The sequence below is a fragment of the Cyphellophora europaea genome (genome assembly GCF_000365145.1).
Source record: "Cyphellophora europaea CBS 101466 unplaced genomic scaffold supercont1.3, whole genome shotgun sequence".
In the NCBI taxonomy this organism is placed as follows: Eukaryota; Fungi; Ascomycota; class Eurotiomycetes; order Chaetothyriales; family Cyphellophoraceae; genus Cyphellophora; species Cyphellophora europaea.
The window spans coordinates 364,233-386,195 of record NW_008481809.1 but is presented as its reverse complement, the minus strand read 5'-3'; the positions used below and the strand labels follow the sequence as shown (position 1 = coordinate 386,195).

The window sequence follows — 21,963 nt, the reverse complement described above, 5'->3', positions numbered from 1 at the left end:
GCGTTATCCGGTTGCGGACATGAACGTGTGCCCTTGGTAGGCGCTCTTGAATGATAGTCGCTTCCCCAAGAGGTTACATCGCCTTCGCCGGAGCTCTTTCGTCTTCAGCGGTGAGTGGCCTGCACTTGAATCGTACAAGCGAAGTAAGTCTCGGACTCTTCGGTAGTATATGGTCGCGCTGGTTGACGCTTGTTGATCTGTGTAGAAGTTCGCTGCAGGTTGCATGGCGACTGGGCAATACAACCAGTCAGAGGTTCCGAGACGAGGCGACTTCGGGCACAACTACTCCACCAGCTTAGCTGCTCAAATAAGGCCCGATCAAGTCTCGTGCTTCTGCCTCAAGCTCTGCGAAGCAACATGAAGCTTCATGGTGTGAAGTTGGATGGGTCGAGCTACCTCGGATCTCTTGTCTTCCAGGCACGTCGGACGCGTGGACCTCTGCCTCCCCGCATGCTTCAGCTTCGGCAATGCCTCGTTCTGCGATTCTGCTGCGCTTCTTGAAGATCACTGTACTCGAGATCTCACTTGCGGAACCGTGCTGACAACAATGCCGTTCTAGACATTCTCTGCTCATCGTTGGGCTGGAATCGAGACATCCATGTTTGTGGAGTGCTAACCTATAGCGTGTTCTGTTCAGGACATGCCGGCATCGTTCTGACACACGGCGAGTTCCTGATCAGGGCCGTCGTGGAGGCAAACATCTCAGCGACAATGCCTTTTCGGGCGTAGCCAGCCTGAAAACTTCGATTGCTGGTCCTGGTACAGATATGGACATGCCATCGTTCTCGCTCCAAGAAGGTGTGCTCCATTTCAACTCAGGGGAACCCAGTATGTCCGGCCACGGGGAAATCTGGAAACGGTGTATTCTCAAGTCCTTGCCGCACTCTGACGGATCGGGACTTCAGTCTTGAGGCATACCGAGGTTCCGGGAGAGTACAACCCTATGAGCGATCCCACATGTAAGCAGCAGAGAGCTTGTCCGCCGGTATACCACAACGAGCTTTCGGCCAAGTCTATCGCTCCTCGTGGAGGGAGTGGTCACCCAGCAGGGGCGAGGTCTTGGCGAAGCACAGTAGGAAGTGTTCCATCAGATTTCTCAACAAAAAATGCTCGCGCGAAGCCGATACGACATTTTTCAATGTTGCTAGGCAAAAATGAGTTTGGGTTGCCAAAATCAAGTTTGCTCCCGGTCCTCTGTTCGAGTGCCAGATGCTTTTGGAAACCCATAAAGCTCTGCCGAGTTTATCCCCTGCATTTCCGCAAGGACTGGTCGGCAAATGAAGCCACAAACACCTTAGGGTTGTATAAGTTTGGTTTTGTCGTCAGTAATGTCCGAGGTGAACGGCGAGTGCCGGTGTGGTGCGACTGGAGAGTACCGGTTGGCATTCATTACCTACCCAAATCTCTAGCTCGGCAAACGTCGCACTGGGAAGCTGGGCATCCGAATTTATCCGAGATAGACTTGGGCGCTTATCTGCAGCGTTCTTGAAATGTCTGAGCTGCTGCAGGACGGCGTTACTTGTATCTGTCGTCAAAATGGACGACTTCTGGCCAATCTCTGGCTTGCAACAATAGATATTCGTTGCAACAATGAGAGCCGTCTACTGACTACTGTTTGTGAAGCGTACGTTGGTACCAGCTTGTCTTGGGCAGCATTCTTGATACTTGGTCTACTACCTAGATGTGAAAGCATCCTGATGCGGCCGATAGACACTCGACATGGTCTCGCAACTACTTTTCCAATGAGATAAAGGACTTGTAAGATTGGATTGTAATCCTCCGCTTTATATCACTGTCTGCCAGTTCTAGAGGGCTGGAGTTTCATCTTCCTCCTCACCAAAGATGATTGACCATCCAATGTGTACCTCTTATCACTATTCAAACATTCTCCCAAAGAGCTTGGAGGTAAATCACATTGCAAAAGGAAGTATCACAACTTTTGCACTCTCAAGCTCAATACAGGCATGCTTTTGGGCTTCCACGAAAGTAAAATTGCCTTTCAGTGCACTATTTGCTGGAAGATGATAGTAGGGCATTTTTGATGGTAATTACAAAGAGCTTAGAAGTGCGCAAGACTGGGGTTTCAAGCACAGGATGTCCAGCGGTATGATGACATGTTGTCACTGTGATATGCATCCAGCATAGACAAGAGAGCCTCCAACTTCTTGGATGGTATCATAGCAGTGTAGAAACTGTTACCCCAAGGAAAGACACTGATTTAATCATTGGAGATCCTGGTGGCAAGTGAAATATCGCGCGCAATTTCGAAAAGCAGCCGAACCGAAGAGCTTTGCGCTCCTTGACACAAACTTCAAGTTTTTTTCCTCCAATTGGCTTCTGTGTTGCGACTGGCTATAGTGCCAAAGAGCCGAGAGTCATGTCTGTTTGTGGCGGCCATGGATTATGCCCATTGCATAATGCGCATTCTAGACATGACTGGGGCTTTAAGCGAACCATGCATAGCATTCATGCGTCCGGCTTTTGGATACGGTTGCACGGCATAGAAATCTCGTTGCAGAATCAAAGAGACCCTCTTCTAATGCCCTTGTTTTGGGACGGAGATGCTACCATCTAATCACATTGATCCGTGGTTAGGTTGGAGGGCCCGACATTGCCCCTGAGCAAAGTTGTACTTGACCAATCAGAAATAAGGTCTAGCCTGCTGAACAGGAGCGAGCCACGAGTATACATCAAGGTTTCCCAGAGACGATAACAGGCTTCTGGTGACTCCTAGCGACAGGAACCCGCCGTTCAATTCACAGGCATATGCTAACGAGGCCTAAGGCTCAGCCAGGCTCTCCGCCGCCGTGGGGAACATTCCCCGGCACCGGTCTTCAACAGTCCCCACGGAATACGAAGCGGCGTATGCAAATTCTCAGCATATGAGAGAGACTCAAGTACTCGCTGTGATGAAGCCTGTCACCTGCGACGGCATTGTTGCCGCCACTACATAATGCACCCAGAAATCGAAGCCATTGATTTTACATAGACACCACACCGCGGGGCAGAGCATGCCGGTTTCAGTGATAACACAAAGAGTTGTCGGCATGTAGAGATTGTATCAACTGTCCTTTTCGAACCAGCTCGTTGCCCTGTCAATTTCAGTGAGGGTGAAGTTTCCCTGAACGTGTACCCATGGGCCGAGATCTTGGGAGCTCGACTCAAGTCCATATTGAACCATTAACAAAGAGTTCTAAGCTTCCTCAACTTGGGTCGCCGAGGGGAAGTGCGTCCTGAACGGGCGGCAATGGTATGGAAGGTCTCGTAGGATTACGAGCGGGAAAACACCTATATCCGTGGGAACAGATCGAAACGGCAAAGGTCACCAAAGTTATTGATATTCCAAAGAGAAGTAAGCTCCACAAACTTGGATCGTCAAAGAGAATTGCGTTGTGAAAGGTACGGCAAGAATACTCAAGGTCTCGTGAGATCACGAACGAGAAATGCACCTTGGTCCGTGGGAACGGCTCAAAACAGCATAGATAACCAAAGTTACGAATATTCCAAAGAGATATAAGCTCCGTAAACTTGGATCGTCGAAGACAATTGCGTCATGAAAGGAACGGCAAGAATACTCAAGATCTTGTAAATTTTTGAACGATGACTGCACCTTTATCCGTGGGAACGGCTCAAAACAGCACAGATGACCAAAGTTGTTGTTGTTACAAAGAGGTCTAAGCTTCCTGAACTTGGATTACTAGGGAAAGCTGTATTGTAATCAGCACTGCAAGGATACTTAAGGTCTTGTAGGATTTTGAACGAGAACAGCACCTTTATGCGTGGGAACGGCTCAGATTGGCGAGCAAGACCAGAATAACTATTGTTACAAAGAGATCTAAGCTTTTTGAACTTGGGATGGCAGGGTAATCTGCATCGTACAAAGGGTTGCAAGATCATGCAATGTATGGTCGGTATTCTCACGGGAAATGAACTTGTGTCCGTGGGAACAGATCAAACCAGCACGGATGACGAAACCTTTATCACTACAAAGAGATTGAGACGGTTAAACTTTGCCATGACGACCGAAGTCCAACCCAGGGATTGTATCCTAAGTAACGGACCATTACCAGCAATCGGTCCGGCTACCGCTCTCAACAGGTGTCCAGGTGACATATACTCCAACAGGAGATGCTGAGCCGAGAAATCCAAACAGTCAACATCATTTCCTCATTGGTTATGTTACTCGGCAGCATCAAGAGTGGCGCTTTTGTCGTCCATCAACGCCACCGACCCAGCCAAGCACAAGCCAGATCATTCTGCGCTTCACGCGGTGGCATCGTCGAGCAGGACGCGCTTTCCTGCAAACCCCAAACTTGAAACGCTGGTAGGTCTTTGGGATATCTTTTGGAAGGTATCAGCCACCAACCAGACAGGTCGTGCAGTCCAAATATCGCCGTCTCTGCGGAAGATGTTCTTGCAATGGTCACTCTTCGCTGTCACGGCCTGCTGTGGCTTATGTCCGGGTATTCTCAAACTCAGACATCTATAATCTCATTGGAATGTCGTTTTTGAAGAGCAATTGGGGATTAGAGGTGTGGTAACACCTCTGGCTTTGAGCCGAGGACGACCATCTGAGCTGCAAGTCCATTCGCCATTTACGCCCCGGAGACTCAAACCCCAATATCGACATGGCTTAGCAAGATTGTAAATGAAGCCGTTGGCCGCTGCCACAGCTGACAGGTTGGAAGGGCTCCCAAGAGGGGACCCTGCAGGCGAGGAGGTCAAGTCGGGGCCCTTAGTACAAACGTCGAGTATGACCGCTCTCACCCCGTGGCCAAACTTGGTCCATGCTCTAGACATTGATTCAACGTCCTTTGACGGACAGATCGCAAATCTGAGCTCCCATCTGGGATGCATGCCGCCAGTCTTGGCATTCTTGAGCTCGCAAATCACGGATGCATGAGTCCGACATACGCGCCACTTCATGAAGGCTGGGTGAAACCCCAAAGGCTGAATGCCCTCCTCCACTTGTATACGCAGTCTGCTTGCCGTTGGCGCCGATCTGGCCGCCAGCTGAACCTCAATATCAAGCCGGGTAGCTTCAAAGGATGGCCAGGAGCAGATTCACCTCAGAAAGATGAGTAAATGCATAGAGAGTGCCCGATCCAATGAACCTTGCCTCAGAAGCCATTGTATATTGCATAGTAGGATGTGATTGCTCGGTTGTAGGCAATGCGAGTTGGTGGCAGTTCGAATCCCGGATTGAAGCTGGGAACCGGCTCAAGTTCCAATCAAATATCAACGCAGGAGGCTGTCAGGCGAATCACAAAGTTCTTCACATGAGGAGTCTTTGCTAGTGTGGTGTTTGTCACGAAAATCATAGTCATCGTCGTCGCCGCCTCCATGATCCCTATAAGGACCCGTCGTCGCAAGGAAGAGACGTCCAAAGTTCTCTTGACAAGCATACTGATGAAATCCCAATGAGAACTAGCCGACAGGTCTTTGGATTATGCAGTATGTCGTCATCGCAGATGTCCGAGGGTCGTATTTGTGTCCCGGGCCCAGATTGAATCGATTGCATTATGCTCGGCGGAAAATGTCCCTGAGCAAGGCGACTGTTGCATTCTCGACTAAATCACAAAGTCAATTCGTATCAGGGAACTTGGATATGTGGCGCGTTCGTCGGTAGCTGCCTCTGCGAGGGGCCCAGAATGCCCGCCGGACCGTGACTACAAATGAGATAGCCTCGAGGCTCGGCGGGACAAAACGGCTGCGCAGATGGCCACATGCGATGTTTCCTAAAGAGCTCAGACGAAGAGCTCTTTGGGGATCCAATCTCATGTCATTCAACAATATCGTTGTGGGGGTGTGTTGCCGGTTGGTGACGGTGGAAAACTTTGCCACCTAGGCTCGTTCATCTCCACGTAAATCAACGTTTTCTGCTGCCCCGATGAGTTTTACAAAGAGACTGTTGGATTTTCTCTTTGGCACTTCCGTTCGAGGGGCTCGGGACGGTTCCATCGCGGCTCAGCCCCTGTTTTGTACTAAATATCCACAGCGGCGACCAAGATGACCAGACACCTCAGAGTCCAATCCCGAGTATTCCCAAAATCGAGACCACAAAGAGCATATGCAAGCTACTCATTGATTATCAAGTATCGCCGTCCAAGGGATATGAAATGGAGAATGACAAGCCTTCTGGGATTGTGACTGAAAGGTGACAGCATCAGACACTCAAGCCAGTCCAATCCCGACGTTTCGATCCTGCCTTACTAGAATTACAAGTAGCTTATCTATGTGTCACTTTGTATATGCGCCCCTAAGAGGATCGGCCAAAGCGGGAGGCGGGTAGCCAGCCGGCCACGCCGGCGACCGAGGTTTGACAACAGGAAACACTCCCACTCCCGACATCAATCATCTGCACATCTCATTTTAGATCTCCAAAGAGCTTGTAATCGATTCTCTTTGTCAGTAATATCTCTAGCCCTGGTAATGGCAGTCTGTAGAGTAATGGTCAAGATATGATTACAAACCCAAACTTGAAGCGATGAATCGGCATTTCTTAAAGAGGCAGCGTCTTCTACTTCTCAAACTGTATTTTCAAAGAGCTAGCACTTATATCTCATTGCCAATAAGATCTCTTGCTCCAAAAATCGAGATCTGTGGAGTAATGGGCCAGCTACCGCTGCGAGCCTAAGCCCTCAAGCAGTGAACAGTATTTCTCAGAGTCTCAGCCTTCTCTGCTTCTTGTATTCCATTCCCAATGAGCTTGTACATAGTTCTCATTGTAAATGAGATCTTACACTCTAGCAAGGGTGATCTATAGAGTGGTGGGCCAAATACTACCGCTAGCTCAAATTGAGAACTATAGAATAGAATTTCTCAGAGTCTTAGCCTTCTCTACTTCTTATATTATATTCCTAATAAGCTTGTATATAGTTCTTATTAGTAATAAGATTTTACACTCCAACAAGAGTAATTTATAGAGTGGTGGGCTAAATACTACCGCTAGCTCAAATTGAGAACTATGGAATAGAATTTCTCGGAGTCTCAGCCTTCTCTGCTTCTCATATTACATTCCCAAAGAGCTTGGGTACGATTGTCTTTGTCAATGGGATGCTTCGTTGCGGGGGAAGCATTCGTGGAGTGAAAGCCCAACTGCTCTGAGCTCGATGCTCCAGATAGCCATACTAGTATGACATTACCCGGAAAGTCAGCGCCTTATGCTTCAAAACTACATTCCCAAAAAGGATGAATCGAATGCTCTTTGGGTCTGCAGCAGATTGCCTCCATTCAGCAAGTTGACAGAGTTGCTGACCCTAATCGATGAGTTATATGCAAGGGGGAAGACGGAGGCAAGTTCCTCAGAAAGCTAGCGCTCATACACCTCAAAAATAATTTTCCAAAGAGCTCCAGTTAAATGCTCCTTGGATCTACAACAAGATACGTCCCTTCAGCAAATTCGTGGAGTTGCTAACCCTAGTAGTTGAGTTAGGAGTAAGGGGGAAGACAGAGGCAAGTTCCTTAGAAATCCCGCACCCTTAGACCTCAAAGATTGTTTTCCCAAAGAGCTGCAGTTGAATGCTCTTTGGGTCTACAGTGGGGCGTGGTCTTTAGGTGATCCCGCAGATATATCGCCTGTACTAGTTTGGGTGTAAGTAATAGTGACGAACAGGATCGGGTTGCTCGGGAAGTCAGCGTTTTGTGCTTTTATGATTATATTTCCAAAGAGCCCTAACTGAAACCTCTTTGGGTCGGCAGTGGGAGGTGGTCTTTAGGTGATCCCGCAGATATATCGCCTGTACTAGTTTGGGTGTAAGTAATAGTGACGAACAGGATCGGGTTGCTCGGGAAGTCGGCGTTTTGTGCTTCAATGATTGCATTTCCAAAGAGCTCTAACTAAAAACTCTTTGGATCTAGAGCGGCTTGCGTCTTTTCGGCAATCCCGTCGAGATACTGACCTTGATCCTTTGGGCGTGAGCAACGGGATGCACGGACTCAGGTTGCCCTTTCAATCAGTTTTGTAAACTTCTCATATCATAGTTACAAAGAGATCTTGATGAGATCTCTTTGTCTTTGGAACGGCACGTACCGATGCTTTGTCGCTCTCGATTTACGGAGGAACATGTACGTGTACTATGCCGCAGTAGGGTGATGCCAGCGTGCTCAACCCAGCTACGTGGCACGCCATCCATGTCTTGGATACAAAGAGTTCTGATCAATATCTCTCTGTATCTCCCATCTGAAGTCGTCGCATGGTGCAGTTTGTTCCCTGTCGAGGGACTCGCACCAGATTGGGAAGCAAAATTGACACGGCAGTGCTCTCAATGAATCGATCCTACACACAGCTCATATTACATTTACAAAGAGAACAACACGAGTACTCTTTGGATTTATGATGTGGCACCGTCATATGGTCTTGCTTTCTCCCTGTCCCATTGCGAGGTCTCGTAGGCAGGCCAAGGAGTGATATTACGATGTCAATGTCCTCGGGATACTGATGCTGCACACAGCTCATATTACATTTACAAAGAGAACAACACGAGTACTCTTTGGAAACCCAATGTGGCACCGTCATATGGTCTTGCTTTCTCCCTGTCCCATTGCGAGGTCTCGTAGGCAGGCCAAGCAGTAACATTGCAATGCCACCATCCCCGAGATGCCAATGTTGCTCATGGTCTACGGTCCTTTTACAAAGAGCTTACATCTATTACTCTTTGTATCTCCGATTGCGCGTATCAGATCGGCGAGGAAGTTGATTTATTGCTTCTACTTTGCGGGAGGTAGACGGTGGCATCACCAACTACACTTACTTATAGCTGTCGACATCGGTCACCTGCGCACTTGCGAAGAGTTACCAATATGGGGGACTTCTCATAAGCGCTCCATGATACGCTGTGTGATCTCAGCCTGGGATGGCGTTGCTAGAATTGGATCCCCCCGGGGGCGTGGGGGGTGGGGGGCAGCCGTGCGGAGATCGTTCACTTCACGGCGTGGGAAGGCTATGCAACAACGTTAAACGGCAAGATGACACGCGTTTTCGAAGCTGTTAAAGCATAGACATGTTGGAACTAGCTTGATTCAATGCTTCGGACGCTGCATGATCGAGCTGTCCATACTTGCAAATAGCTCACCTCGACAGGCCCGCCCCAGCTACTACAGCCCTTACCACGTAGAGATTCCGACCCAGAATTTCTCGGCGCAGGTGCGGGGACGCAGTTCTTTTTCCTGTAAATCATAGGTGGATCCAGGTTCGAAGGGCGAATTGAGGAGAATTGGAGATTCTTACGAGGGACAACTCTTTCCTGGGGGCGAAGAACTCCGGTATATCATCCCCGCAATCGAAACTTATCGTCTTCAACACTTTACACCACATAAAGCCACCAAGGTTCGCTTTATCGCATCTCCAAGACTCAATATGGCACCTTCAGTCGCAGAGATAGCCCCGGCGCCAGGGACGACACTGCCCACCTCCATCAAAAACCCTGTCTCTGAGCCGACCACACGCTTGGTCAACCCGCCAGCGGTCCAGAGCCTCGGCAGGAAAAAGAACGGTGATTTACTCAAGATCAGAGAGTATCCCAAGTTCGATAATCTCGAGGATGAGCGGCTATATCGTAAACAGCACCTCGCTGCCGCATTCCGTGTTTTCGCCGACCGTGGCTTTGACGAGGGAGTCGCCGGGCACATCTCGGTCCGCGACCCAATCCTGACAGACCACTTTTGTACGTCACCCAAGACCGTCCGCTAGGCTACCAGACTAATCAAGTTCAACCAGGGCTGAACCCTCTCTCCATGCACTTCTCACTGATCAAAGTCTCGGACCTCATCCTCGTTGACGAGAACGGCCTGGTGGTCGAAGGCGACGAGCCCATCAACAGTGCCGCCTTCGCCATCCATTCGGAGATCCACAAGGCGCGGCCAGATGTCCACGCGGCCTGTCACGCGCACAGTGTGCACGGTAAAGCCTTTGCCGCCTTTGGCCGCGAGCTCGAGATGCTCACACAGGACTCGCTGCGCTTCTACAGAAGCCACGGCGTCTACCGCGATTTCAAGGGCGTGGTGCTCGACAGCGAGGAGGGTAAGCGCATCGCACGTGCTTTGGGCGATGGCAAGGCTGCTATCTTGCAGAACCATGGCTTGTTGACTGTCGGACAGAGCGTCGATGAGGCGGCGTTTTGGTTCATTAGTTTGGACAAGACATGCCATGCGCAGCTGCTGGCGGATGCGGCGTCGGCAGGCGGGTACAAGAAGATCCTCATCGACGATGAGGAGGCTGCATACTCGGCGCCGCAGGTAGGGGGGCCGGAGAAGGGCTGGTTGGCGTTCCAGCCATACTACGATGAGCAGGTGGCCAAGACCAAGGGCGACTTCTTGAATTAGCAGATAGTCCCATCCGCTTTATGATCAAAACTTGGCAAACGTTCCCGTTTCTTGGTTCTAGAGCTCTTGAGCGCCTCCACCCGCCAGCACAGCCTGACCCTCGACTCCAGCGGCCCCACCCTCACCCCCAACCCCCACCGCCGCCGCCAGCGTCTCCGCGAACTGCGCCCCATAAAAAAACACCGCCCAGCTCCACGTCACGACATTCCACCAAAACAGCACGTCAGCCACGGTACGCCGTTCCCGCCACAGCACCGCCAGCAACCTTGCCCCTCGCCGACACAGCTTGACGACCCCCAGCGCCACGATGGGAAGGCTCAGCATGGGCAACACCATGCTCGTCAGCACGGCGTAGTGGAACGCCCAGAAGGGGGGCTTGACGGCCGAGACGGAGACGTCGTAGCACCAGTTTAGGTCGATGTCTGTCATGTCGGTGCTGGTGAAGGCCTCGTAGCACGCAGGGTCCGAGTCGAAGAAGATGGCGCCGAAGGTGGCGGTGATGGTGAGGAAGGCGGCGGCGAGGAGGAGGATGTAGAGCACTAGGTAGGCGTGCGCGAGGTGTCGGAGCATAGAGAGGAGCCGTGCCATAGTGAGGTGTGGGATTACTGCTGGATGTCGTTGCGAGCTTGGATCTGTAGTTTTGGTCGGCGGTCGCGAGGGTTAAGTGGGATGTGCTCATATGCAAGTGGTCCTCCCCCCGGCTGAAATTCTTGAAGCTGGTCGAGAGTGGTGGAAAGCTTGAATATGCTTGCGTCGAGCTTAGTGCTCTCTGTGAAAGCGCTGTTACCCCTTTTGTGGGGCCGTGGACATTTTCCCGAAGAGTGGGCGCCTTGTGCCAAGACGGCATCGACGAACAATCCTGCATTGCTGTTTTGTTGAGAGGCGCTCTGGCAGTCCACCGTTGGAGACAATCTTCCGAGGTAGAATACGGGTGATGCAGCGAGATTGCACCAACCGGGCTAAGCCAGGTCCTGGAAGACTTGAGGCTGACCGAGAACCTCAGGCAGCGAAAGCTTGGCAGAATGCTCTGGTGTCCCTTTGTCCCCCGATGAGTCGCTACGAGGGTTGTGGGGCTTTCAAAATGGCGTCAACTACCGTTCTATGGTTGAAAGATCTATTCCTTGGTCAGCAGATTGTTTCAAAGCATCAAAGATCACGTAGCCAATAAGCTCAGGGCACGAGTACGCTGAATCTAAGTCTTGATGTATTGCTCTCATACCCAACACGATCCGTTTTGTGAGGACGCTGCATCCCATCTAGCTATCAGCCCTAGTCAGTGCTGATGTCAAGGGCCCGTTATTGGGCCCAAACAGATACCCTCTATGCTAACCGCGGGTCCAATCTAGTGCTGGTCCCAGATACTCTGTCTCTGTAAAGTATCATGCCATCCGAAGTCGTAACGGCGTATTGTGGTGGGAGTGGGCCGAACCTCAGATCCAATTCCCTCGAGAGAGATGAATAAAGCTTGACGGTGTATGGAGCTCCTGGCATACCGAAAGCAGAACGTGGATCGTGGCTGGTGGTGAAATCATGGCTTGAAGCAGCAAAGGTGCTTGAGGCGTCATCATTGCTCTGAACCATAGTCCAACTTGGAAGCATGTCTCCGCTTGCGGACGTGGTAGTATATGCTGCCAGTGGACGGAGATAGGTGTATGAATCCGTCCGGGAGTCAACGTAGACGATGCGACCTGTAGCATCGCGGCAGGTGTCCCAACCGGTTTGTAATGCACCTTCTTGAGCTGATGGCCAAGGTTCTGGATCGAGGATGCCATGTCGTTGGAGCTTCTCTTGGCGCTTGTCGAACACCTTCCCATGCAGAGGTTTGATATGCTCTCGCTGTGTACAATTGCAGCAATTTGTGAGACCAAGGGGATCCGCCGGGCCATTGTTGCGGCATTCCGGTCTCCGGCAGCACTGGAAAACCTGTAGGAAAGCAAACCAGGTGCCTTTGGGTTCGAATGCCTTCATGACTTCCGTCTGGACCTCTTTAGTGCTCTGGCATAGATCTTTGGCCTCGGTTGGATACGACTCATATCGATCCGTCTCATGCATGTCGAAAGGCCTTGAGCTGTCCGTCGCCAGTAAGTGTGCCACTGGAAAAGGCTCATATGGTAACCCAGCCCAGTCATCAGCCGTGCGAGACCGTCGGCTGCGGAATGTCTGACCGTACAGTAAGAAGGGCTTCCTGCCCAACATATAAAGCGGGATGGGCTTAGCTGGTCGGAGTATGAACGATGGTGGCAGCAATGGTCCTGTGGGTCGATGCGCTGGAGGTGTCATCCGGCCCATGTTGACTACACTGCGGCGGCGTTCCTGATAGTCCTCCTGATCGACCAAGTGTACGTCACCGCTGAATATCACCACTTTCTCTTCGGTCGACTTGGGGTCTTCTTGACGAAGAGCCTCGAGTACTTTCCGCCGCGGACTGATAGTTCTCTGCTGTTCTTGAGGGTCTGACGGCATGAAAGGCTGCCCAGGTAGCGAACCACACGTTGGAAAGTCAGGTCGAGATTCCCAATAGGGTGGCTCCTCAAACTTGGCTTCTATTCCGCCATTGTAATCAAGCTGGTATCTGAAGGCCAACACTGCTTGATGCTGAAAGCTGCCGTTTGCATCTTGCTGAGGGTTCATTAGGCCGTTCACGATCGGGGCTTTGTGATCTAACTCGTGATAGATGGTTGCTCGCCGCACCCGAATGCGGTTCTCATGAAGGTTGATGTATTCAACATATTGTTCTTGCTGACACAATACCTTAATGAGATCAGCGAAATCGTATCGATGGACGCTGAAATGGAAATAGTTGATAGGATGACTGGGTCTTGGATTAGCCCAAGTCCCATCCCATGAAGGCTCGTAAAGGGGACTTTGTGACATCCGCTGAGGTCTGATCCATTCTAAAAGAATGTCGGGATCGGCATCCATCTTTAGTAGTGATGCAACCACACCACCGCGGTTGGAAAACCCATCGAGGCCCATAGTGTCGTAAGATGACCAAAGACGGTTCACCCAAGCAAGCCGCTCCCGCTCCTCAAGGAGATCTCTTCTCAGCACAGAGATTGACCGCTGCTACTGACAATGGATGAAGGCGGGCTCAGGGCATGGCATTCTACCGGGAGTCGAGTGAGCTAGGCCCCGGTCGACGATGTTGGAAATGATCAGACAATGTTCCTAATATTTATTGTATTTGGATGATATCAGGATAAGCTGTGTTCTGGAGATTGATTGCGGTTAGAAGCATCCGAGCCTTGAGTAAGAACAGAATGAAACTTGATAGTCTGCAGTGGTCTGCCTATGGCAGCTCCACCAAGGGTCGACAAAATCGACGGGAGGGCTCTCCGAACTTACAGTAGAGGTTTTCGGAGTGTAGTCGCTGTGAGCATGGGGAGCCCTCCCTTCAAGTTTGTCATCCCCGTGTCCATAGGGGTGGCCCCCTCGCCTCGTGATCAGATAGCAGAGACCGTGGTGAGAAGCCAACTACTCCTAACCTCCACTGCATCTTGTAGTACGTTGCAGCCAGTCAGTCAGCCCAATACTGGCGGCCAATGACACCACATCCTGATTCGGTCGACTCTCAGCTGCCTTCCATTGTCCAGCAGCGTTGTCCGAGCTCAAGCATACTAGAGCTCTCCCTTGCGTCAGCCGGGCGATGGTAGACCCGACTGGTGCTTGCGCGGTGCCGATGGTGTCGATGCAGATGTCGTGTTAGTTCAGGCCAGACGCTGACTGCCGATAGGCCCTCCGAACCATTTGACTGATATCTGCTCCCTTGATTCGGTCGCTCTGCACATGTATCACACAATTCACTCCTCTCACTCCGTCGTCCTGTTCGTCCTGAAAACTTCAATTCGTAGATGCTACTATTATGATCCCTGTAGATGTGACATCAGTACCATGACATAAGCGAGCGTGGTAGATATCTTACCGGTCTCAGTCTTCGTTAAGGTGTAGTCTGTAGCTATGGGGGGAATGAGAGGGCTAGGATCCACCTAACGCCAGCAAGATTGCGAATGTACAGGCGCTCACCTGTCGTCAGCGGAGATGGTGTTTCCCGGTCGCGAGGAGACACAGGCACCTCTTTCGTGACAGCTCCTTGCCATTTTCGACTTGTGAATAATCCTCCTGCTGGAATTGGTCATTTTGTAGGAACTGTTCAGCTGAGTGTATGATAACGTGTTGCCAACCCATGACACTAACTTGCTCAACCTCCCTGCTTGTTGGCCTGCGCGCTTGCGTACGCCATGGCCTTGTTGATAGTCGACTGACTAGCCTCCGGAAACAGCTGATTCAGTCTCTTGTACAGATCATGCACTCCGGAGAGGTGCGGCGGCGGAATCATGATAGCTGGTCCAGCAGGTAGAGGACCGGCAGATTTCTTTTTTGCATCGGCAATGGTCGCCAAATATGAGAGATTCGCCTGTAGACGACGCATACAGTCCTGATACTCTTGACTGGGCGGTTTGCCTTGTTTCGGAGTATCGGTCGTCGGGCTATTGTTCAGCGCGTTATCTGTCGCGGATGTGGGAGAGCTGGGCGACTGCTGTGGTTGATTGACCTGAGTCCCCGCCATGCCTTTCCCTTGTAGTGAAACCACCTCTTGTAGCAGCGCCGTGTTGATCTCGAGCAGGACGGTTACGCGGGCCTTCTCCCTCTGTTGCGACTGCGGAGACATGGCTTGATTCGGCTGAGGCTGGCTATTGGAGCGGGCTTGAACAGCGTTCTGCATCTGCGCTTGTTGTGCCAGATTAGAGCCGGATGGACTCTGCTGAGCCATCATGCTGCTCATTTGACCTGCCGATGTAGGCGTCGAGGAACCGGGGGCGCTCAGATTCTGCGAAGAGGAAGGGAGCTGTGGGGTGGAGGACTGGGGTGTGCCTAAGAAGGTCAGTTGATGTCGCAGATCCAAAGAAGGTTAAGTCTTACCCTGGGGTTGGAACCCTGGATGTTGCTGTGGATAACCGTGCGGGACAGGACCGCCTTGGAAATGATTTGGGTAGCCGGGAGGAGGAAAAGATTGTTGCGGAGGGTGCATCTGTTGCTGCGGCGTATATCCATAGGGATTATTGGGAGGATAAAGGGCGGGGTTGTTCATGATGGGCGCGATGACAAGCGACGTTATCAAGCGCTGCAAGCGTCCAACTAAGCCGAGCGAGGGACACTACACGAGAGGCTCTGAAGACGTCAAATTGTAGAACCGGGGGGTGGTGCCGAAGATCGATTTGCGGCGGCGCAACAAGCGATTGGGGTGCTACCCAACGGGTAATGCGAGAGGTTCAATGAAGGTTCTTCTTTCGGGGGTCTGCGGGGGATGACAACTTATTCGAGCATGGCAAGCGTTCAAGCATTCGGGCGGGTGTGACAGTGATGCAGAGGGGCTGTGAATGATGGAAGAAGTGCGCAAACACACGAGCCAAAGTGGAGCGTAGCCAAGGTTTAGCAGCTTTAGCGCCGCATTAGCCTACCGCCAAAACCCAGCTCGTCGCACAACGCCAACGACGGCCATCGTGTCGCACGCCTTGATGGCATGCCTCGGGGCCTTGGGCTCGCCAGTTCCTGCCTGTCTTCCACAGTATCAGACACGGGTCGATTTTGTACGACGCCTGTAGGTGCCCAAGCCTGGCAGAAGCAAGGACTGGTAATGTCCTCGCTGTTTCTGGCGACTTTGAATGGAGAAGAGAATGATGCCAAACCATGAGTCTCCCACAATCTTTGGTCCGGTCTACGCCACCAGCGGCGGGGTGGAAAGGTTGTCCGAGTGTCGAACCAGGTGGTCCGCTTCACTTGCCCTTCAAGGCTTTGATCTCTTCGATCCATTCTCTGGCCCGGGCAGTTGGCACGACATAGATCCTCACAAGGCCATCCACGATCTCGGTCTTGCCGTTGCTCAACAACTCCAATAGCGACAGCTTCTTACCCACCTTCATCAAACCGCCCGTTATCGTGTCCATGTAACACTCGACATCCTTGTACTCAGACTTCTCATCCCACGGTAGGGGCAGAATGTAGCTGAGGTGTTGCCAGACCGCATCCTTCTCCGCCCAGGCCTTGACGAGATCTGTCTGGTTGTGAAGAGGGTACAGAAACATGGCCGGGAATTCCAACATGCTCTTGGGACTCAGCGGATCAGGACTCAGTCTGATGGTGGCATCCTGAAGGTCCGGTGGCTTGCGGGAGCCTCTTGTCTTGATGTTCCGCGCCGCTAATGCCGTTTGGAGCGTGAGCCGCTCTTGTTCTGCGCGTTTCTGTTCCGCTAGACGCTTCCGATCGCGTGCCTCAAGTGCTTCTGACTTAATCTTGATCTTGTCCAGCAGTTTCTTGAGCGCCACATTCTCCTCGTCGATCTTGAGGCCGCGGTAGCAGACATCAAGCGCCTCATGTACCTTGTCGAGAGCCAGTAGCGCTGATGCACTTCGATAGTGTGCTTTGACGTTTCTCGGATTCATCTTGAGAGCTTGGGCGCAATCCAAGGTTGTGGAGCGGTAGTTACGTAACTCCAGCTGACACAGCGCTCGATTGACATATACGACTTCCCGCAACGCCATCTGCTTCCGATTTTCCTCCTCTAGATCCTCCGGCTTGGGCTCATCCCACTTCCCCTGCTTCGCGTTCAGGATCGCAATACCTTTGGTATAAAACTCCTTGGCATCCGCCCATTTCTTCTCCTTGATGACTTCATTACCTTGGTCCTTGAATCCCTGGACGATCTCGGACTTTGTCCCTTCATACTGCATCGCCTTGATAGCCTCGAGCAGTTCATTCTCCTCAGCTGTACTGTCAGATCAGTACGTCGTCCTGGCGCAATATGTGAGCCGCGACTTTGCGCGGCGGACTTACTCTGATTGGCGACATCTTGTGCATCCATGAAGATGGGAGTTTTGCTCATGTCGAACATGATCTCCTCAAAGCTCTTGTCCGTGATCGCTGCACTGGGCATGTCCAGGCGCTTTTCGTACATCTCTGCGAGCGACACATTCTTGCTCTTGGCGGGCGCTGCCAGACCTTGCGTTGGGCCCTCATTGAGAACTAGGGACTCATCAAAGTCATCCGGGAGTTCCTCTACACGCGAGGAACTCATCGCTGCGATAGCTGATCTTCAAACAGTGGTAGTATCGCCCTCCCATAGATTCAAAAAATTGTCGCGAACGAATGGGCGTTGACGTCGTTTTGATCAGGGTTAGGGTTGGCTCTTTGTATCACAGCAAAAAACTTGCTCCATCTATCTTTCCCTCTCCCTCACCTCTTCTTCGCATTGGACATGCACCGACAACGATGGCCTGGATTGCGATGGCCGGCCCAGGCTACATATGGCTGACTTCTGCTGTATTGCGCGAGCTCAGCGTGGACCCAAAATCCCCGACGTCAACGACAAGAATATGCCCGAACGTTGCTCTACCCCGCCCTGATAGTCTGCCTATACAGTCCGTTCGGCAATTATATCTCGTTTGTATCCTCTTCTGTTTCAAGATTGAGACATATACGCATGGCTTTCGTCGACTTTCGACGTTGGTCGGTCAACAATCCTAGGTTCTATGCACAACTACGCCAGCGTGACCACCCAAGATCTAGCCGGACGACCCTGCCTTCGCCTACCATTAATCCGCCGCCCGAAAGCTCCACAAAGCTCGAAGAACCTCCTCACTTGACTGATTCAAGGGTGGTTGATTATCGTTTCAGCAGTGAATCTGCAAACAGTAGCTCATTCAGTGCCGACCAATCGGTCCAATCCTAACCCTTGTCGCAACCGGCACTTGGGGCAAGCCTCACTTCCTTCGCGGGGCCATGCTTCCGAAGTCTGGGGAAGGGCCCATTCCCTTGAGCAGCTACTAATGCCGAAGCAAGTGTTCGTGAAGCATCTAAAATCAGCTCTTTTGCTTGAACTCGTCTTACGGGGTCTGAGCTCTTCTCAAAGTGCTTATTCCCTGTACTTTCGCTGTCGAAATTTCCATAATCGCCTGTCAACAAAGCACACCAATATGGGCGACAGCAGCTATATGAAAGCCCAGTTTCAAGCCATCGGGGCTGAAAAGCGCGTCGTGGCAATTTGCTTCTTTATCGCCTTGTCACAATTCCAGTATGGCTACGACTCTGCCGCAGTTGCAGGATTTCAGTCGATGCCTGGTTTCCTTATTGTGTTCGGGTACAGCGATGTATGTCATGACGGCCTCCATTCGAACTACGTTGTGGCTTTGCGGCTTACATCTCTTGTTTGATTACTGACTTAAACGTGGCAGCCTGAAAATCCTATCGGCTACAACATCTCCACTAGAGTGCAAACGTTGGTGCAAAGCCTGATTCAACTTGGATCGCTTGTCGCTTGCATTATAATTTTTGGTTATGGACAGTTCTTCCACGGCAGAATTGGTTTGTGGATCGCAGGCCTTGCTTCAATTGTATCCGTCGGAATCATGGTCGGGAGCAAACATCTGGCAGCACTCTACGTCGGACGCTTCCTCCTCGGCTTCTCCAACGGCTTCTACACCACGTACTCGGCCATATACATGGGAGAGGCCTCGCCGTCGTATCTACGAGGCCCGATCGTCGGCATGATCATGTTCCAGGTTTCGTTCGGGGCGCTGATTGGCATCCTGGTCGACAACTACATGCAGACCAACCTGACTCCACTCTCCTACCAGGTACCCTTGGCGGTCACAGCCGTCATTCCAGTTGTTGTGTCAATTGGTCTCATTTTCTTGCCCGAGTCTCCACGCCATTATATCATGAAGGGGAATGAATCAAAGGCAGCTACTGCCATAACAAAGCTTCGCGGAATCACGGACACCACACGGATTCAGGAAGACATTCGGATAATGAAGGAGGCATGGATCGCAGAAACAGAAGAACGCACAACCACGTCCTTTCTGGACGCCTTTCGAGGAGCAAATCTCCGCCGGACGCTCCTCAGCACTGCTGCATCTGTGGGTCAGACAGCCAGCGGCATCACCTTCATCGCAGCCTTCTCTGTCTACTTCTATGTTCAGGCAAACATCGGCCAGCCTTTCGTGTGGGTAATGGTGGGATTGACGATAGCGCTCACTGGAAACATGCTGTCATTTCTCGCGATACGCTTCGTCCCTCGCAGGACACTTCTTCTCAACAGCTCTACAATCAACTCGATGCTGATGTTCGGCATGGCAATCGTCTATACAGTTGCCAGCCCAGCGTCTCCGGCCGCAGGCAAAGCCCTCGTCGCGCTGAGTATCATCTTCACCTGGGTTTACGGAGTCGCCCAGGGCCCCGTGCTCTGGGCCATGCAGGCCGAAGTCCCCTCCCAAAAGCTGCGCTCGCAGACCGTCGGCTTGGCGCAGGGAATCAACTTCATCTTCGCATGGCTGTTGACCTACTGCACGCCTTACTTTATCAATCCCGAAGCCCTCAACTGGGGTCCGAAGTATTGCTACATTTGGGGCGGCAGCAACCTTATCCTGGCGGTGTTTGTCTTCTTTTTCATCCCGGAAACGAAAGGAAGAAGCTTGGAACAACTTGACGAGTTGTTTGAGAACCGGGTGGCTACAAGGAAATTTGCTGCTTATGTCACGAATCTTCAACAACCTGATACGGATGAGTCGGTTGTGAAAAGTGGTGTCGAGGTAACTCACGTGGAACACCGTCGTAGTGAAGATAAGGTCTAGGCTGTAGATACACGATATTGATCAGAGTTCTGGGACTTTGCGTTCTATGTTGGCATAGTGCAACTGGGAGTGGATAATTAAGAGTCGACAAAATGAACGGTCAGGCTCACTGGGCCCACAGCAGCGACTCTTAGGAGTGAGCTGCTGGTTCTGCCGGCACAGAAAAGAACATACCAAAATATATCTGGCGATACCCCTTTATTTGTGAGCCTCAGCCACTTCTTGCCTAGAGGCTTGATCCTCCGCCATAATCTGTTCCCTGACGACCTTGGTGACCGCCCGCTCCTTGATCCATAACGGGAGTGGAAAGATGCCTGCAAACTGCAACGCGTGGGGCCAATATCCCCACACCACCCTCCTCTCCGCCCCCACCAAGCTCAGACTCTTCTTCGCATATGTCCTCGCATCCGGCACCAACCAAGTCACCGGCCTCTTGGCGCCCCCTGTGCTACACATGCCCACCAGCTCGCACCTTACATCAATCTGATCGTGCCCTTCAGCCGTCATCTCAGCTGCAAGGCTCTTGCTCCACGACTCCATGAAAGCTTTGGTTGCGCCCGCCACTGCAATGTAGGGCGAAGGTAGTCTTCCCGAGGCACTCCCGACGTTCAGCACGCACGCCGGCTGCCCGTGGCCGGTCAGGAATGGAAGCACAACGCGAGTGATTTCCAGCGCGAAGCAGATGTTGACGTTGATGGCATTACGGTCGTGCCCTGGCAGGCGCGAGGCGTGAGGGGAGCACAGTGGCCCCGGTCCTGCGTGGCCGCCGACGTTGTTGACCAGGATGGTCAGATGCTTATCGGCGAGGCGGGACGAGAGGGCTGAGAATTTGGTCTGCTCGTCAGCATCACTGCCGGCGTCCAGACTGATGATTTCGATTTGTTGAGCTGGGTAAGAGGCTAGGAGGGAGGCGCGGACACGCTCGAGTTTCGCCAAGTTGCGGCCATGCAAGATCACGTTGAAGCCACCGGCGAGTAGTTCCGTTGCGAAGCCGAGACCGAGTCCGTCCGAGCTGCCTGTGATGAGGGCCCAAGCTGGATTGCCGTCGGGGGCTTTCGTATAGCTGTGGAGACGGCTGGGTCGGAGATATTGCAGGTAGGCAAATGATGAGAGGTGGAAGAGAAGCCTAGTGGTGTAAATAGCACCGACAGCTGCAAGGCCACGGTATAAAAAAGAATTCGGAGGTGGAATAAGAGAATGCCTGGTGAAAGGAAGCATTATGGCGTCAGCTCCCGAGGCTATACGTGTAGTGGAAGCGAGTAGGAGACCGGGAGGATGCGATGAGACAGACTCCTGATGAAGGAGCTTACCGATGATGGATGAGCAGGTTACGGGCACGAGGCTACGAGGCTGTGTGGGCATTGGTGCCTGGGGGCGGAGCGGAACGTCCCCGATCTCCGTTTCCACTTCTCCCTCTTTCACGCCACTCAACCAGCATTGAGGTCGCTTCTTTCAGAACGTTTAGGCTGGATATAGGATGCAAGTGGATAGAAGAACCTTGATTGGGAGTCTGTCCTGGCTTCCGATTAACCCGAGGCAGCCAGCAGCAATGGCTTGCGTCGAGGGTTTTTGAGGCAGTGATAGGTCTGCGACTGCAAACCATAAGTGCAAATTATACGCAGTCACCAAAGTCACCAAGTGATACCCAACAGTAATACCTGGTCATTCTTGTCATCCGCTGACCATACTATGGAGGACACGAGTTGGCTGTCGTCTCCACGGATGATGAGAGGGACGATCCGATGGACGCCTGGAGAAATTTTCTTGTTGCCATTGTCTCGCCCAAAACTCGTCGAAGACTACAGATCACCGTCAAATGGTGCTCGAAGGAACACGGAGTTCGCTTGTTGACCTCGGGCGTAACAGGATAGTCTGCATGTTTCTAAAAGGTGTCCGATCTTACCAGTCCTTGAGGCCTGGACCGGGCGACAGGAGCGGGACCGGCTTTAGCGCAGTGGGCGGCAGCGTTGGCGGCTTTCTGGTCAAGTCGGCCCTGCGAGAAAGCGTTTTCGGC

General features: G+C 51.9%; 7 protein-coding genes across 7 annotated transcripts; 2 read left to right on the top strand and 5 right to left on the bottom strand.

Annotated features, from left to right (window-relative positions):
* Positions 1–9,358: 9,358 nt before the first annotated feature.
* HMPREF1541_03043 (uncharacterized protein) lies at positions 9,359–10,323 on the top strand (the record flags this gene model as incomplete). Its single annotated transcript, XM_008717395.1, has 2 exons — positions 9,359–9,665; positions 9,719–10,323. 2 exons carry the CDS (start codon positions 9,359–9,361, stop codon positions 10,321–10,323), a joined length of 912 nt encoding a protein of 303 aa, XP_008715617.1.
* A 57-nt stretch (positions 10,324–10,380) lies between these two features.
* On the bottom strand, positions 10,381–10,911 carry HMPREF1541_03042 (uncharacterized protein; the record flags this gene model as incomplete). The annotated part of the gene is made up of 1 exon (XM_008717394.1): positions 10,381–10,911. The coding sequence occupies one exon, from the start codon at positions 10,909–10,911 to the stop codon at positions 10,381–10,383; it is 531 nt and encodes a 176-aa protein (XP_008715616.1).
* Positions 10,912–11,643: 732 nt separating this feature from the next.
* Positions 11,644–13,299, bottom strand: HMPREF1541_03041 (uncharacterized protein; the record flags this gene model as incomplete). Its single annotated transcript, XM_008717393.1, has 1 exon — positions 11,644–13,299. One exon carries the CDS (start codon positions 13,297–13,299, stop codon positions 11,644–11,646), a length of 1,656 nt encoding a protein of 551 aa, XP_008715615.1.
* Positions 13,300–14,521: 1,222 nt separating this feature from the next.
* Positions 14,522–15,412, bottom strand: HMPREF1541_03040 (uncharacterized protein; the record flags this gene model as incomplete). The annotated part of the gene is made up of 2 exons (XM_008717392.1): positions 14,522–15,195; positions 15,244–15,412. The coding sequence occupies 2 exons, from the start codon at positions 15,410–15,412 to the stop codon at positions 14,522–14,524; spliced, it is 843 nt and encodes a 280-aa protein (XP_008715614.1).
* Positions 15,413–16,097: 685 nt separating this feature from the next.
* On the bottom strand, positions 16,098–17,395 carry HMPREF1541_03039 (uncharacterized protein; the record flags this gene model as incomplete). Its single annotated transcript, XM_008717391.1, has 2 exons — positions 16,098–17,086; positions 17,155–17,395. The coding sequence occupies 2 exons, from the start codon at positions 17,393–17,395 to the stop codon at positions 16,098–16,100; spliced, it is 1,230 nt and encodes a 409-aa protein (XP_008715613.1).
* Positions 17,396–18,293: 898 nt separating this feature from the next.
* Positions 18,294–19,949, top strand: HMPREF1541_03038 (uncharacterized protein; the record flags this gene model as incomplete). The annotated part of the gene is made up of 2 exons (XM_008717390.1): positions 18,294–18,467; positions 18,552–19,949. 2 exons carry the CDS (start codon positions 18,294–18,296, stop codon positions 19,947–19,949), a joined length of 1,572 nt encoding a protein of 523 aa, XP_008715612.1.
* A 198-nt stretch (positions 19,950–20,147) lies between these two features.
* HMPREF1541_03037 (uncharacterized protein) lies at positions 20,148–21,167 on the bottom strand (the record flags this gene model as incomplete). Its single annotated transcript, XM_008717389.1, has 1 exon — positions 20,148–21,167. The coding sequence occupies one exon, from the start codon at positions 21,165–21,167 to the stop codon at positions 20,148–20,150; it is 1,020 nt and encodes a 339-aa protein (XP_008715611.1).
* Positions 21,168–21,963: the final 796 nt, after the last annotated feature.